The 17511-nt window shown below is 53.9% G+C and overlaps 3 protein-coding genes across 3 annotated transcripts; 2 read left to right on the top strand and 1 right to left on the bottom strand.

The window, feature by feature from the left end:
* Positions 1-12423: 12423 nt before the first annotated feature.
* Positions 12424-13060, top strand: UCRPA7_3983 (hypothetical protein; the record flags this gene model as incomplete). Its single annotated transcript, XM_007916542.1, has 2 exons — positions 12424-12595; positions 12720-13060. The coding sequence occupies 2 exons, from the start codon at positions 12424-12426 to the stop codon at positions 13058-13060; spliced, it is 513 nt and encodes a 170-aa protein (XP_007914733.1).
* Positions 13061-14151: 1091 nt separating this feature from the next.
* UCRPA7_3982 (putative methyltransferase type 11 protein) lies at positions 14152-15009 on the top strand (the record flags this gene model as incomplete). The annotated part of the gene is made up of 2 exons (XM_007916554.1): positions 14152-14266; positions 14330-15009. The coding sequence occupies 2 exons, from the start codon at positions 14152-14154 to the stop codon at positions 15007-15009; spliced, it is 795 nt and encodes a 264-aa protein (XP_007914745.1).
* A 580-nt stretch (positions 15010-15589) lies between these two features.
* UCRPA7_3981 (hypothetical protein) lies at positions 15590-17336 on the bottom strand (the record flags this gene model as incomplete). Its single annotated transcript, XM_007916537.1, has 2 exons — positions 15590-16606; positions 16659-17336. 2 exons carry the CDS (start codon positions 17334-17336, stop codon positions 15590-15592), a joined length of 1695 nt encoding a protein of 564 aa, XP_007914728.1.
* Between the last annotated feature and the right edge of the window lie 175 nt (positions 17337-17511).

Raw genomic sequence — 17511 nt, 5'->3', positions numbered from 1 at the left:
GACTTCACTCTCCTACAATTATTGCAGCTACCTTCCGTTGAGTACTATCATTATATCATGGTAAAGGCGATAGACCTCAACTGATATCAGATGTTGATAAAAAAAGGGAAATAGACCTGAGGCTGCAGTTGTTGAGGCTCGCCGGCGATAAGCGACGTAGTTAGCTGGGTAGCGCCTGTGCCTGCATGCTCTGAAACTCCGATCCTGAGCGGTGACAGGATGGCGCAACCTACCACTGGCCCGGTGGATGGGGTAGAGAGGGGCGTGAGCTGAGACATGCCTACAGCAGCCCGGACAACTCATGTCCTGCGCCTTCTGTGCCTTGCATCCTACAATGTGATTTGGCGCCGAAAGTTGCGCCTGGAGACGGGCCGACATATGGGCCTGTGCAATCCTGCGAGCTGAGATTCTTGGGCGCAGTTTTGCGCCGGAGCGCGGGCACTGCTCGGTGAGTTTTCTGGTCAGATGAAAGAGCCAAAGTGCATGGAAGAGGAAGGAGGCGGCTTGATCTGCAGAGCAAAGTTGCTCACGTCTACTCGGACTATCAAAACGACTAGGTATGAGGAGGAGACCAGAACTTCAGCCTTCGTGTTAGATTTCGCAGCATCTAACGTTACCTTCTCTTCGTGCTAGCTACTGGACTTACCGACATCATTTACGTATGGCCAAATGTAGTAGCATGCAAACGATGGTGGTTCCTCTGCGACACTTGAGACCAAATCGAACTATACAGCCAGGCAAAGGCCTGGATGTAGTGGCTTGATAACTTTGGAATAACCATTTGCTGTTGATAAGGGCGTCGTCGAGCATTTAGGCTCTGACATAGTTCAGTCAATCAATGATCTATCCTTGGTCACACTTGAATAGAGGGCTGTGACGAATGCTTTACATGGCGACTTTTCTTGATATTTGAAATATTTTGTACTATGGCTTTGATGCTGTGTAATAGATATCTAGGAATGTCTATGAGAACGAAGGAAGGACGACGAGGCGAGGCCGATATTGACAGCCACCACGAACGCGAAGTCATCTGATAGCCCGAAAGGCGGTGTCGAAGCTCGACTTTCCTGTTTCGGCGAGGCGGAGAGGCAAGAGAGGATGCGGGACCAGGGGGATTAATAGACCTGCAATATAGGCATTTAGCACATGTAAGGCGGAAATAGAGAGGTTTAATATGACAAGTCATGCTTATCGGTTGCTGATGCGAGGCAGGCAAGAATCTCCCGAACTTGGTGGATAGCAGGATGGGGAATATACGGTAGCGGGGAAGGGGTGTGGTTACAATACAGCAGTTCGGCTCCTGGGCATTCATGCTCTCTGTTTGGATAACCGTCCAATTGTCCTGAATGGGCTGCGGTGGCTGGCTGCTAACGACGTGATATTCGAGAGGGGTCGAAGATGCCATCTGCTTTGCCATTCTTGATCCAGTCCGGTGATTTGCCCCAGGCTGCCAGTCTGGCCGTCCATCGCCCTCCTGCCTACTGGAGCTGCCAACAGTCATTAAGTGCGCCTCTGGTCACGATCGAGAGAGCTGCAGCAGTGGAGAGCGAGCTCAGTGGTGCCAAAGGCGCATACGTAAACCTTTGCGAAGGAGGAGTGGGGTTGAGGTGGTCTCGATACCCTCAAACAGCCAGTGGGCAGTTTTCTAGCTCAGGTACCGCCAGAGCCACCTGCAGACGGCTGCATTGGGCTAATGGTAAGTCGCCTACGGTACCGGTACGGCTACGAGATGCAAATGGCCCAGATTTTGTATATCTGAATCTCAGTATTGCTATGTTTCCTGAAGCCTGTCTACTTGAAACTGCGTCGTCTTGTCTGCCTGACAGCTCGTCGTGTTCCTTCGTTGTCTGACCTCTATCTATCTCGGGAGTCGGTCGGAGGCCACCTCATCCAAGCACGGCAGGCGGTGAAGAGATCGCCATCATTAGGACCCTAGCGGACCTGCCGTTCCCGGCCTTTGGCCCTGGATCTGAGACGGCACGGCTTCGCTCTGAGCTGCGGGTGCGAGACAACTTCTAATCACGCACAGCGCACGAGAGGCAGAGACACTCACGACCGTGCCCGATTCTAGGTGCTGGACGGAGCCACTCCGAGCACATCGCTTCGAGAAGGTCGACCGCTGCGAGGGCGCCACGAGACCCTAGATGCTGTGCTACCAGGGCATTACTAATATCGAGGTGAGACAGCCCTCCGCTACCTGTCTTACACCTGGGAAGGTCGGAGCTGCGTGCAGGTACGGCCGGATACCTGGGTTGGAGGCATGTTCTGGATTGGAATGCAGGCTGCCAGCTGTCAGGAGCCGTCGGGAAGATCAGCAGGAACAAGTTGGCAACCCTGTCAGTCGCTCCCGGAGGGATGTCCAGTGTGGTTGCATGGTGGGAGTGTCCGTGTTTGTCCTTCGCCGCCGTTGTCGCCGTCACCGTTCGGCACTGGAAATGCCGTTCGCCCTCTCCTTTGTGCTCGCAATTCGTACTCGGGCAGCTATCACAATAGATTGCCCGTTGCATTCTAACCACTGTCTGCTCTTTGGCCTAACCTAGCTCGTATCTCGCTCATGACTAAATGGAGAAGCCATGCTTGTTGGCACACCAGTCCTAAGAACGATGTCCAGCGCAGTGCGGTCATACGCGAGCAGTCGATTTCTCGGCGTACACGCCACGTCCGTTTCGTGCTTATCTCACTTTTTGGCCAACCTATGGGCACATCCAGAGCACATTGCCCGTGCAGACAGTTCGGGTAGGGGCAGATTGACTGGACACCGCCAGCAGTAGCGTATATCATCGTTCCTGGGAGGCGGGTCCTCATATCGAGATATTAAAGAGCAAGGCACACACCCATGGCAATGCAGCGGTCAGGGCGGATAGGCCTGTCGCCAATGTCAGGAGTTACAAAGTTACCGGTCACAGGCCACAGCGGGCATGTTAGTGTCGGCCATTTCAATATGCAGGGTTGATGTGGTGCCGGCGTCCCCTTTGGTGGGTGCTTGCGGCACTTCTGTTCACGGCAACTGGAAGTTTGTGCCACCTGTAGTCGCAGAGTTCCCGATTTCTCGGGAGCGCCTGTTGTTACCGTTTGCCGCGATAACAAGCCATTATAAGGCATGGAGGCTCCGGAACGTCAAGATGTACAATCTGGTGATCCGATGAGAGGCTGACTGACCTGGTCCTGAACGGGAGAAGGACACAGGCTAGACCTCGCTGTAATTAGTGATGACTGTCGGTCATTCTGCAGGCGGTCGTCAACGTGCATGTCGAAAGCGTGGATCAGCATAGATCAGTGCGAACCCCGCGATGGCCGCGCAGGCATCAAGAGACGCCGTGGGCAACCGGCGTGTAGATCCCTTGTAACCCTTGCTTAGGGGCCTGCAGGTAGACTATTCTAACAGATCAACTTACGCCATTTCACAGCTTCTGCTCGACAAACATTGAAGCCGCAACCATCACAAGTCTTGGAACACTCAAAGATCGCCTGCGAACTGTCTTTGTCAACAAGGAATGGAGGGCCCTCGTTTATCAGACAGCGGGACGGACTTGGAGAAGATCGCTGGCGTTGCAACTCTCCGAGCCATCTTGGTAGGGAAGCAACGGGGCCCCGCGAGGTCGCAGCCTAGAGACAAGGCACAGTTAGACCCTGGGGCTCCAAGGCCATCGCTCGGTATCACATCAAAAGCGAAAATCCTTGAGAAGTATCATGGGTTACTTTTTGACCGCCGCCCTTGCTTGAGCGAAACGAGACAACGTGGCTGATCAAGGCCAGGCGCCACAATAAGCTTATGGGTTGAAATAGATAGCATGGTGATTCTGGCACGCACGCCAACAAGACCAGCACGACCAGCTAGACACATTGCCCTATCTTAATTCTTCAAGCCGCAGCAAGACAAGCCCCGTCATAGTCGGTATCAAAAGGCAAAACCCAACCAAATCCGGAGCCGAGTGACCCGAAACTCAAGCTTCGGAATGCTAGCTGAAGTAAGCGACTCAAGTCCAGGAACAAAATCCCACACATTCAGGCACCGACGGAGAAGGAAGCTCTTGTGCTGTTCCATGCCATGATGTGACAGGTCAAGACAAGATGATGAAATCTGGCGGGGCCAAGAATCACGAGGAAATGCGAGACAAGGCACCATCGCCCTTTTGGGGGTGGCACTGGCTCACTGGGATACCATGCGAGTCATTGTAGTGGTGGGGGTGTGGCAGCATTGCCAATCAACCAGTCAACTTCGAAATCCTCCTTTGCCGCCCTGATTGATGCTGACCATGATTCTCTCGCCCGGTGCCTGACAGCGAGAACCGTTCCATCCGGCAGTGCTAAACTTCAGTGCCCTGATCCTATTGGCATTACGCTGATGAGCGTTGGTGCACCTTTAGTTTGCCATGTAAACTCTCGTAAGACGCCCGCCTTACTACTGACTGGCTACTGGGGAAAGTCAGAGGTGAGACATGCAACTCCAAAGGTACCTGAGTTAGGGCCCGGTGAACTCAAAGATGCGGTACTGTTGGAAGAGACATTCGGCCCCCTTGCCGCTTGCCGGGAGCGAGACAGGGAGTGTTCGACGCAGGCAGCAAACACGAGGCCATTGATTGAGTCTTCTTTAGAAGAGCGGAAGAACGATCGTCAGGCGACATTCTAATACCCCGCCGTCGCAGCCGTACGAACCTCGACGAGGTGCCCACGGGCCACACAATCTAGGATTCTAGATATAATTAGAGCAAAAGCAAGGTGAAGAATGCAATGCTGGAGGGTGGGTATACTGGTGTCCATCCCACAATTGCCCCTCCTCGAGCCCTCTTGCCCCTGTACTAAGGCATTCTCGGTGGGTATCGTCGACTCTTAGCCTAGAGCAGGGAACAGTCAGGATGAACCAGCACGAGGCACTGGTGATGGAGTCGTGGGAAGTCAGTTGGCCAGCATTTGAAGAGCTTCTTGTCGCGCCGTCTCGTCGTACCTGGCGCAGGATCGCAGTGATTGCCCTGCTTTTTCTGCGCCGTCTAAACCTTGACGGCCGGTAAGCAACTGAACCTTGAACTGCCCTTGAAGGAGAAACGAGCCGACGCCAGCGCCAGCGCCAACGCCAACCTCGTCCCGTGCGCTGGTGAGCCCCACAGCTTTGCGCCTCGCGCGCGCAGCATGCCACACGGCTAACCCACTCGCTGCACGGCCCCTTCACAGTGACTGTCGACGCCCTGGCATTACCCCGCTAGACTCATTCCGGCTTCTCGATGACTGAAATCAGGAACAGAGCGATTATTGAAGTGAAGTGTGATGTGAAAGTGAAGCTGGGCGAAAGTGAGGTAAGCTCGTCATGTATCGCCGGCCTCTCTTCCTGGAGGTTCACTTTCTGTTCTTGGTCGTTCCTTCTCTTGTGAGAGGAAGTCGGGTACATCGCCCCTTCTCTTTTGAAAATGGGGACGATAAACTGGCTCCTGCCTTGGATGGTACGTGAGGACTAGATATCTTAGATAATACAACCAGCGAGGACTTGCAAAGCAAGCAAACTTCATCCTCTGCAGAAGGGCCGCTTGTCTCGTTGTCTCTGTCTCCTCAGATCGTAACCACCAACATCTCTCCCATTCTCCGATCTCAACATCAGCTTGAGATGCTGGGGATACATTCGTGGTAACTCGCCTTACTAATTAACTCTCTAAGACGAGGCACGAGGAGGGGTTAAGCCCCTCTCACACCACACCACCCCCTCTCCTCCGCCTCTGTACTGAATCGACTTTGAAATTCGAGATACAGCCGGCCTATCATTCGCCTGTTTGCAACCAGCCATCGCATCTCATCGCATCCCATTCAGGAGTGTACATCCCATCCCGGTCCCACCCCTCCATCCCTAGCGCACCGTACAGTAGGTACACACTCCTCTCTTGTGGGTAGACTCGGTGCCACAGAAGATAACTCCAAGGTATCCTTGGACCCAGCCGGCGCTGCCCCTCTGGCCTCTGCCCCTCTGCCCCTCCACCTCCACCTCCTCTTTCGCCGTGTTCGTCTTCGTCCTCGTCCTCGTCCGCGTCGCCCGCCCGTCCACAGCCGAACCTTTCTCCTTGCAGTTGGTGCAAGGGGCACGCTGACGTCTGTGTCTCCTGCTTGCACATCCTCTGTGCCGCCGTCTTCCAGGGGTGGCCCCGGCTAGATACATCGCTGGCCCTGCTGGCCCCGTGGACTTCCGTTGCCCAAATATCGACATCCAGAAAACCGACAAGCCAACCTTGAACCAACCAACCAACCAACCGCCCGACCACTCAGCTTCTTCACTTCGTCAGGTCAGGTCACTCACTCACTCACTCACCAGTCAGTCCTGAATCCATGACCCGCCCATCCAGCTGTCCGTATCCCGCCCATCTATCTTGCTTGAATCTGGACATCTTCTTTCTCTCCCTCTCCGATTCTCACACTATCGCCGCCATACCAGCATCTTGAGTCTCCGCCCTCGCATCGCAGTGCAGTTCCTGGCCATCCGTGCGCGGAAACCTTACTTCTTACCGTTGTCTGGGGTTTTGCATCTGCATCTCGTCTTATTCCATCGCATCCGGATCTTTCTCCTCTGCAACTCTTGGTCCATACAACCCTGCGCACACCCATTTACGCAACCCACTACCACCTCATCCATCCCACGAGGGCTGTCGCCGACGCCTACCACCACCACTTATAACAGTCTGCAGTACATGCCAGGGACGTACATACATACGGACGCACAAGTCGCCATCTCACCCTTATTAGTGCCTGGGTGTAATAGTAACCAGTCATTAATTCCTGCTCCGCTGGAACTCTTTGTCGGGCACACCTTGCAGCTTACCCTGCTCTTGCAGTCCCCTCTGAATACGACCGACAGCATATCGATACCCCCATCCTATCCTTGGTTGTGCACCCCATCTATCCGTTCATCTGTCTGTTTGTCATCTGTCACGGTTCTCGCCTCTTGCAAGTCCCGAAGCGACCCTGCCCCTACTATCAGCAATAAACAGTCTCCTCCTGCCGCATATCAACAGTATCTGAGCCTGGCCGTTCTCATCTTAGTAATACAGGCGTCATTATAACAGCTTCGTCATAAACCCCTGCGCCTCCGCGTTGGACTTTTGTGGCGGTTGTTGTCTACTTGCCATAATTTGTGGCTCTAGCCATTCCAGCCTCCCTGCCAGCGCTGCTGCTCTTTGGCAGAATCGACTCTTCCAGCCTTCTCTGCTGAAACTGCCTACTAGCCCACCTGTGCGTCTTCCGGCCGCCCTCGCAGGCTGGAGTTTTTGGGCCGATCGGGTTCCCTATCGTGGATTGGCCACTGACTCTGCTGCCGGCTCCTTGGCTGCAAACCTAGCAGGTTCTGTTGCCGCAATTCGAGGTGGTTGGTCAACCTGTCTAGACCCTCACAGCAGTTCGCCAGCGGGTGGAGAGCGCCTACTTGCGTTAGCTGTTAGTTAGCTGCAGGACACAACGACAGGACGGGCAAAGAGTCTCGTCAGATCCCAGCTAAACAGGTGTGTGGCCTGTCATTTAGTCCGGCGACGACATCAGCGACCGGACAGACAGCGAGAGCGGCTGCGCTTTCATCATCCATCACCATCCCTTACCACCCTCTTCCCCAGAACAGGCGGCTCGACATCGCCACAAACCTTTTATCGCTCTTCCCTGCCTCCTGCTATTAACTCGGCCCAAATAAGGACCACCTTTCATAGTTTTTTCATCTCTTCAACCTTTCATCCATAACGAAAAACAGGGCCTCTATATTCGTCTTCATTCGGGCGCCGTTCGTCATCCGCATCCCGCACACATTCTCGCCCATCCGTCTGGTCCCTGTCTCCAGTACGGTCTCAATCCGAAACAAACAGGTCGACCAGCTGCCTCGTTCAGCCTGTGCCTGTGCCGCCTCGAATACCAACCTACGACGGCGATTTGCTATTTCCCCCACTTGGGTGCCCGGAGCCTGGTAGTTGACTTGATAGCCCTGCCAGCATCAGCGGAACAACATCCATCGCTGCTCCCGAGTGTTCCATCTTCCGTTCCTGGGACTTGTCAGCATCCTCGTCCTCGCTGTCAGACCCAGCCAACTCTCGCTGCAATTATCATCAAACACGAGCGGCTGCGATTTTTCGAATGAATAGCATCGATTGTTCGGCATCCTCTTCCCCCTCATTCTCCCTTCCGCTCTCCGCTCCGACTCTTCTCGCTCCGTCCTCCTTGTTGTAATCATTCTCAAACATCCTACCCGCTGCTGCTCCCCGCATCATCCCCTGCTTGAACCACTGCAACCAACCACCACCCCTAACAAGTGGCTTCGTTCGCCTCAGCCTCACAAGTCGTAGGCTACCGTCTCGCCCTTAAATCGCTGCGACTCCCACAGCTTGTCCGACATTGTTAACTCTTGACATCATCGACTTTCGATTATGGCGACGGCCTTCAGATCTGTGAATGCCGCCAACCTGTCAATAGATATCAGTGCAGACGAGAAGATGGCCACATCACCGACGACCCCGCGGCCCAGCACCGCGCCGCAATCCCAGCCTCCGTCTAAGACGACCGACGATGCGACCACGCCGACTCGCGCTACATTTGGTGCCAGTGCCTTGTCGCAACAGAAACCACTACCTACATCACCATTTCCGCAGGCTGTGCAAGTACCCGACTCTGCCGAGAAGAAGGTTCCGACGAGAGAGAACTCGCAACACTCGAGGAAGTCAAGAGATTCTGAGGACATGGATATGGATATCGATGATTCGGATGGAGACAACGGTGCGGGCGATGATGGGGCTTCCGATGGAGAGGAGAGTGTCAATGCCGACGGGACAAGATCCAACAAGAAGAAGAAGTCGCAGCGATTCTACTGTACGGACTACCCACCTTGTAACTTGAGCTTTACAAGGAGTGAACATCTCGCGAGACACATCAGGTGAGTCTTCTCTCAATCCTACCAAACATCCGGTTAAGACCGCTGATTGATATTTCCTACAGAAAACATACAGGTGAAAGGCCTTTTCAATGTCATTGCTCCAGACGCTTCTCTCGTCTAGATAACTTGCGGCAACATGCGCAAACTGTACATGTCAATGAAGACATTCCTATCGACTCACTTGCAGCGACAGGAACGAGGTTTCAAAGGCAGATCCGTACTGACCGAGTGCGACAGCCTGGCAGAGCAAGGGCATCGACTGCTGGCAGCACCGGAACGACAGGCCGGGGGCATTCCAAGTCTCTCTCGACATCAAGCATCGCCAGCATCGGCTCTGTCAACTCAAATTTCAGTCCACGGGAGGATGCTCGAAGACGGCCACCGCCGCTTGTCATGGCTGACCCTCGATCAAGACTATCTCTGGAATCTTACCGCAGTGGCGGAGAAGGTCAGTATGCATATCGTCCAGCATCTCCGAGTGACTTCAGCACCCCGACCTCCGCAACCTTCTCCACTGGCCAAAATAGTCCTCATTGGGGATCGGGTGTGGCATCGCCTACTTCATCCCACTCTCGTGCTCACAGCATGTATGCAACGGGGTCTCGCACACCTGGCCGTCGCCTCAGTGTCCCCTCTGGTGGTAATCCTTTCCAGTCACCGCATGGCGCAAATGTTGGTCGGGCCTTGTTCGGCCCGGGCTCCATGAACTCTTCTAATACCGCTGTTTTCTCGTCGCCAAACGGAAGCGTTCTCGCCTCGCCAACGACATCTACCGCTGCATGGTCCAGACGCGAGTCGATGTCTAGTGCGGCAGATGAGGCATGGCGGAGAAGAACATGGCATCCGGACAGCAGAGATTTCAGCGCTGGTGGAAGTCGATTGAGCAACGTTATCACCCCTGGACAGTTCTCGCCATCTCCCGTACCCCTTGCTGTCACAAACAACGGCGGCCTGCAGCAGACTCTCCGCTTGCCTGGCATCGAATCTTTTGACCCCGTACCTCATCGTCCAATCACACCACCTCGAAGGAACCCATCTCCCATGATGATTGATAGTGAAACCGCCAACCCCCCTGCACTGCTTCCCGCAGCTTCAGTGTCTGAGGATCGGCGCAACGTTTCTCAATGGGATATGGGCTTGCACCGTGGGTTGACTCGGCTTGACATCAACAATTCAAGCACCCCGCCTAGAGATAGCGCTGGAGCTTGGGCAAATGAGGTAAATCAAGCTGTCCAGGCACAAGCAGAACAGGTTCGAATGACTCAACCGACTGTTCGATTTACGGAGCCTCAGCCGCAGATGGTGCCAATGCCGCAGGTGACCATCAGTGCCGCTCCTCCAAGGGGTCATCAGCACACTGTGTCCGCCCCATCAATTTCAACGCCACGAGATACAAAGAGACACGGCTGGTACCACGGACCGGTCACTGTTCACGAAGACCGGGTCATGGAGAGCAGACCACATGTGGACCGAATGGTGCACCCAAATATCAGTGGTTGGAGCGGCCTACCGACACGGGAACAACAACCGCCGATTCAACAACAGCCCCCTCCTCCAACAAATGGTGACTCTCTGAGACGCCTCGAGGCCTTGGTCGCTGTTGCTACAAGCGAGGGATCAACGGCCACAGCCTATTGATCTTGAGATTCCAATTGATCTCGAGAAACACTAGCGTTAGTGAGAAGATGCGTACTCTCTTAGCCTTCATCACATGTCTGTGGCAGTCACATATGCACATAAATTACGAAGTTATGACTTTTCTTCGACGACAGAAGACGGATGGGACGCTCCACTAGGACTTGCATCCGGCACACATGCATTGCAGGGGATAGGCATTGCACTATACATTCGCTATCTCATTTCATTGCTTATTGAGCGTCTATATACCATGATGGCGTTTTGCATTTATATGCTTTAGGGAATACGCCCGGCGTTCGGAATACACGTGGTTTCATCCATTGGCGATTTGCATGAGTCGGCCACTTTACACATTCGCTGCATCACACACTTCCACACATCTCGGTCCCTTACGGCTCCGTATCTGTCGAAACTCTCAGCTCCCGTGATACACCAAACAAGGTCTCTCCCTGGGTATTAATCTACCTCAATGATTCGGTTTACTTGCTTTACGATATCTTGTTCCGGTTTTGTTTGATATGGATCGGTCACATGGCGGTCTTGGGCACGGTCTCGGTCAACATTTTTATGCAATCTAGATGCTTTCTTATGTTTGGGTTCGGTTTATGCTACGCGATCTACGACTCTTTCTGCTTTATTACTGTTGATCAATTATGATGCCGGAAGGAGAACTGGATAAGGTGCCCTACTCGCCATTGACGTGAGGTATGGGCAGGTAATAGTGGTTTTCATTTGTGTTCCGTGATACCCAAACTCCGAGGGTATTTCTCGTCTTCAATTTTGTCCACGGCATTACATTTGACGATCCGGCAGATCCTATGCATAGGGACGGGAGAAGAAGACATGATGAGAAATCGGATCGCAAATGACGACGGGAATTTGGGTGGTAAACATGGGCTGGGATCGGAATGGATATTTTAGCGGGATGGGATTGATACCCTGGTATTTAGTGCAATGCAATCGCTCCAATATTTGAACCATCTCGGTGTGGATGAAAATGTGAAATAGTGAAAAGATCGATCTGTTAAACAATGTAGATCTTGGAAGGCCCAGGGTAAGTGTACATGGGCAGGTGGTCGTAGTGTAGGAGTGGGGGAGAGCTTCACATAAGTCTGAAACAATAAGACGACGACCATTTCGCACGTTTCTTCATTGTAGTCAAGACGTGCCACACTTCACCAGCGGCGTTTGCCCTTCTGGTGCCTCCCTTCATGCATCCAAGCGTCCTCCTCCAAGACTAGGCCAGTCATCATCGCAGTTTCGATGTGTAGGTAGGTGAGGTGTGGCTCATCATCTGGCCCAGCACGACGTCATCTCTTCCCCTCTTCAGGACGGGCACCCCCTGCTCGCCACGCGGTGATTCGCCCGCGCTGACATCCCCCATCCTGGCACATCAGCCACATCAACGTCAACGTCAACGGGCAACCCAGTCGGATGATGTGTGGCACGCAAAACCGGGCAGCGAGAGGCTTGATATCATTGATTGTATGTACGTAGTTATGAGAACATGTATGGCTTGTGCTGCTGCTATTGCTGGGGTGAGTGAGTGGATAGTGCACACATGCGTAGGCAAGCAGGCAGGCAGGCTGGTCAGTTAATATCATATAAGACCTGGCCATGCCTGCCTTTTGTTGAAAGGGCATTTCTTGTTTGGAATACTTCTACAGTTTTGTGATACCCATATTTCAAATTTGGATCTTGGACTCTATTCCGTTTTAACCTTTGAGACGCTTTACTCGTTCTTGTAAGTCAACCTAGCGGTAGCCGTTCCAGCCCTAATACTGGCGGCCCGTTCCACCCTTTCACCCACCCCTGCCCAGCCACATTCTGGCGATGCTACCTCAGATCTGATAACTAACACACATCACTAGCCATAGCCAATACTTCAGATTCAACACTTCAAGATGTCTCAACCACAAGTTCCCGGTGTGATTTCCCAGGAGGAGAAGAAGCAGTCATACACCGAGTGGGGGAAGGATCAGTACAACAAGCAATACGAGAAGTGGGTGCCATGGCTGGAGGATCTGTACCTGAGATACTTCACAAAGGACAACAAAGCGAGCTACACCACCAAGGGTGAGTAATCCATGTACTTGAGGGCCACGACCGCTTTCTCGCCACGCGATTTCCATTGTCCTTCTTGCGCGCCTATCTTCCAAGTACTATCAACATGGCAGCACGCTAACAACCATCCCCACAGACACGCTCGACAAGAGCAAGGTCACCGGCATTGAGCAGGTCGACACCCTGCAAGACGGCGTGCACAACCTCGTGGCTGGCCAGGTCGGTCAAGGCGGGCTGGCCCAGCCCATCGGCGACCACTTCTCTAAGGAGGGCCTCAACCGCGCCGAGCGCCAGGGCAAGGACGACAGCGGTAGCTATACCCCCGGCCCCGCGGGCTCGGTCGTCAACCCCGTCGTCGAGGGAGGTCAACAGGTCGGGACCCAGGCGGTCGAGGGTGGCAAGGCGCTCGGTCGGGGCGTGGGCGGGCTATTTGGTGGTGGTGGCAAGCAGAGGACGAACCCCGTCGAAAGGAAGTAGATGTGCTTCAAAAAGGGGTTTCTGAAAGTCCTAGGATACTGGATTGTTGGGGTTTATTATGATTCATGACCCTTCATGCTCTGTTCTATGCTGTTCGGGGGGATGGATTGCGTCTGTTCATGGCGAGACTGTTAAGAGTATTCGTTGAAATACTTTTGCCTCTTTTAAGTGCGAGGATAAATGATCCTTTGCTTCGATTTGCGATATGATTATAATACTATTGATTTTTATTGTCTGAATTCTTGGTATTACATCATGTTAGGACAGAATTGTCCGACATGTTTGTCTCTCGTCATTGAAATATCCAGTCGCTTGTGTCTACGATATATAGCATTCTCACCTTTGAAGTACAAGCGGCGTGTCAACATTTGTCCAGTATAGATTGAATTTACCGGTTACTATTTATAAACTTGTTCTCTAACATAGTTCTACCTAAAATGGATAAATCTATACAGTTTAGACGTAGTTCAAGTTGCTAAGCGGCCACGACAAGCTTATACTTCTCATATTCGGGGTTGCATACAAGCAATATCATAGGGCCCCATTGTTCGTGTGATGCAAGCAACTAATTCGATGGCTGCCACTCCTGCAGGATCCGAGTCCCGAAAGTCCGTCAGCTGTGTAGAGATACTCCTCATCCTGTGTTTGAAGCAGCTAGAGCAGAACTAGGTTGTTGAACGGCGCAGAAAGCACACTAAGGCGGCATTTGCTGGTCAATTGCCTTGAGTGCATGTGCAGGGAAATCCTCAGCAACGCCGGTCATTTGCCTCGGAGAGGCTCAACAGGATGCGATGATGTTGGGGGGTCTTTGCGCGGCACAGTTCACCATCTACCCGATTGAGAAAAATCTCACTTCTGACTGGGGTAAGTCTGCTCCCAGTAGATCCGATTTCCAGGAATTTGTCATGGACCTTGTGGGCGTCTTTTGATCCTTCGTGTAAGCTTGGAAGTAATAAACCTCGTCGACCCCTCCGAAACCAAGACAATAAAACCCGATCTTTCAATAACAGCCAGGTGATCTGGGGTTTGTGATTAGCGCTGAGTTGATAAGAATCATTGTGTTGCTGTCATACCCTCTCGCCTCATCTACCATGACGTCCCAAGAAGAATTGAACTCTGAATCTCAGAGCAAGGATCTGCCGTTTCCCAAATACTTTTCGGCCCTCGCTGCGAACTATGCACAACATACTGGCGACAGTACACGCCGTATGTTCGAATTGTCTTTCGATGACATCCAAGCAATAAGTCCCATTACCAAGGACTCTATAGTTCATGATAATGCTGCGGGCCCGGGAACGGCAACGTCGATTCTCGTCGAAAAATTCCCAGCTGGCGAGCTGCCGGCGATCTTGATCACTGATAATGTGCCGCCGATGATACAAGGTGCGAAGGAGTCATTTGCAAGCTGGCCGAGGATCGAAACCCGTCTGCTTGATTCGCTCAACATGCAGGATATTCCCGCCGACCATTTCACGCATAGCATTCTAAACTTCAGCGTCTTCGCCTTCTCCAATCCTCTCCAGGCACTACAGGAGATTCATCGCACGTTGAAGCCCGGTGGCCTGGCTGCCCTCTTGACCTGGAAACGATTCGGTGCCGGCGAGGTAGTCCATGCCGCACAGGCAATGGTGAGACCGGAGCTCCCGCCGATGAAGGTTCCTCACTCCGAGTTTCTCGAAGAGGGCGTCTTGCGAGATAGCGCTGTTGAGGCCGGATTCGATGCTTCGGCTATTCATGTATCGCAGCAGAGCCTTGTCGTGAATGGCCCCAACCTCGATAACGGGTTGAAGAACTTTCTGCTTGGAGACTTCACTCGACCAGCTCGTGCTGGGTGGACAGAGGAAGAGGCTGGTCGGTGGCCTGAAGTCATTGGCAAGGCAATCCAGAACGAATTGGAGCTCTATGGCGGCGTCAAGTTTGAGTCATGGGTGGTCATCGCGAAGAAATAGTGGTCAGGGTGTCCCGGAATGTTTATCGAAGTCAGTCTGTTGTCCTATGCCCAAGTGATTCCCCAACGTTTGGTAGATCGTTCACGCGCCTTTCCCTCGCTTTCTTACAAGCGGTATAGCGGTAAAGAGCAATGTCGAGGCCAGAATGCAAATGGCAACACGTCTTGGCCAATGGCGCCGTCATAGGTCCGAAAACACAAACAGCCGATCCTCTAATACCTTTGACTACCTGTCCAGTCTTGCCGCAGAGATTACACTTTGGCTGCGCAGATTTCCCACGATTAGTCTTCACAAGTGTGCTGCATGGGTGCGATAGTCACGAAGTTGTCTGCGCTGGGGATGGTGGCAGCAAGAACAGTCATAAACAACGTATGCATGGTTGATTACCGTCTATTTACAAGTGCAAAATCCCAGGCCATGCTATCCTTGCCCAAAACTCCAGATCCCAGCCGCCCATCCCGTAATGAGTGTAGCCCCCGATCCCAACCGGTAGTCGTGACAACCTGAATCGTGACATTGTCTTTTCCACTAGACCAAGTCCAGACATTGTACATCGTCTAGCTATCTATATATGGCTGTTTCATATGTCTAGCATACTTCTCACCTGCTGAGGCGGCCCAGACACCGAGTTCGTAGTGCCGGTGCTATTGCTACGCTCCGTTGTGGACGGCCGTTCTGCTGTCGGTGGGCGGCCCCTATCCACATACGGTGGCGGCGGCGCCGGACCCTCGCCCATCAGATATGCCCTTCTATCTGCGCTGGCGTTGGTCGCCGCGTTCGGGAACAGCAGGCCCGCAGCGACCTCCATGGTCCGCTCGGACCTACGACGATCAGACCTGCCGGAATAGGGGTTGAGAGGCGGTCTGGCGGCGTCGTAGGCCGGCACTGAGGAGGCGTTAGAGTCGAGCCTGCGCATCGCGCCCATCTCGATAGGCGCCCCGCCGTTCGCCTCCGACTCGCGGGCACGCGTGTCCGCCATGCGGTCGATGTTGCGCGCCGTGGCGCGGCCGCCGCCGATCTCACGCACGTTGCGCGCGATGCGGTCGCGCATGCTCTCGTTGCCGTTGTTCTCGCCGTTGACGCGACGCCACCACGCCGGCTTGTGCACAATGCCGAGGTCGCGGTCCTGCTCGATGCCGCGCAGGCGTCGCTGGCGGATCAGCTCCCTGTCCTCGTTGGGGGTGAGCCAGCCGGAGATGATCTGCACAATAATGATGAGGACGGAGGGTGCGAAGCCTCCTGCAAAGATGGCGGCGTTGTTGCCCTTGACGTTGAGCACCGAGTACTGGAATTGCCACGAGCAAAGAGCTTGGTAGGCCACCATTGCTAGGGACAGAGGCACGATCAACATGAAGCGGACGGGCGTGTAACGGATCAGCCCGACTGCTCTGTTGATGACGCCCCGGTTCCGCTCACGATAGTGCTTGATGGAGTGCCGTAGCGAGACGAGAATCGTGAGCCAGCATATGAAGAGGCAGAATGCAGCGGCCTTGAAGCGCGCGTCCGTTGCTGACGGCACGGCTCGTGCGGCAGTCTGCTCGGCGGAGCGTTGCAGTTCAATCGGGCCCCAGCTCCTTGGGACAATCAAGAAGAAGTTCTAAGGATGTTAGTCTATCAAGCATGACACGGAGAGGTTGAGGGAAACAAACCAGCCATAGCCAGAAGTAGAAGAACAGCGGCAGCCAGAACTCAAACATGGCCCTCTTGTCGTCCTGTCCGAGGATGAACGGGTCCGGGTCGATATATTGCCTCTCCATCCAGCTGCCCCAATGGCGCACGGCTTCCCACACAATCGCCATGGTGCCGATCTCGACCAGATACCAGAAGAAGCTGTGCAGGACGATCGGGATCTCGGGCAAGTAATACCGATCCACGTCGACGTTGGTGATCAAGCTGATGAGGCCCATGGCGCACACAAAGATTGCCCAGTACCATTGCCAGCGACGTCCAATGGGCCAAAAGCGCCTCGAGGCAGGGAGGAACATGCGGCCATGCTTGCGTAGGTTCATGAGCACGGCGAGGAGGCACAGGCCGAACGCCACGGTGAAGCCCATGCCGACGCCGCCGCGCACGCCAATCGACTTGATGGGGCTGTAGCACGAGGTCGAGTTGATGAAGGAGCCATTGGCAAAGACAAACTTGGGCGTGTAGGGGTCGAAGGTGAGCAGGCACCGGCTGCTGTTGGAGAGGGTGCCGTTCGAAGGGTAGTAGGTGAAGTTCCAGTGGTCGAGGGCCGTCGCATTGAAGTGAATGCCTCCGATGATCGTATCGGTAGAATTGTCACCACCAGGGAAGGAGAGGAGGTCCCGCGCGTCGAAGATGGGCATCGCGGCGGCGTGTGTTGCGCGCACCCGGAGGCGGCGGATGCGGCGGGGAGGAGAGCGAGGTGTGTGTGTGTGTGGTGATGGTCTAAGTCGGAGCGACGCGAAGCGCTCAGAGGAACTTAGAAACGCCGTTGCATCGCAAGATGTCACAAGCGGAAGAGAAGAGTAGGGCAACGAC

This window comes from Phaeoacremonium minimum, assembly GCF_000392275.1.
Source record: "Phaeoacremonium minimum UCRPA7 unplaced genomic scaffold PA7_03_scaffold_301, whole genome shotgun sequence".
Classification (NCBI taxonomy): Eukaryota; Fungi; Ascomycota; class Sordariomycetes; order Togniniales; family Togniniaceae; genus Phaeoacremonium; species Phaeoacremonium minimum.
Note: the sequence above shows the minus strand (reverse complement) of the source record. Positions and strands in the feature narration are given on the sequence as shown.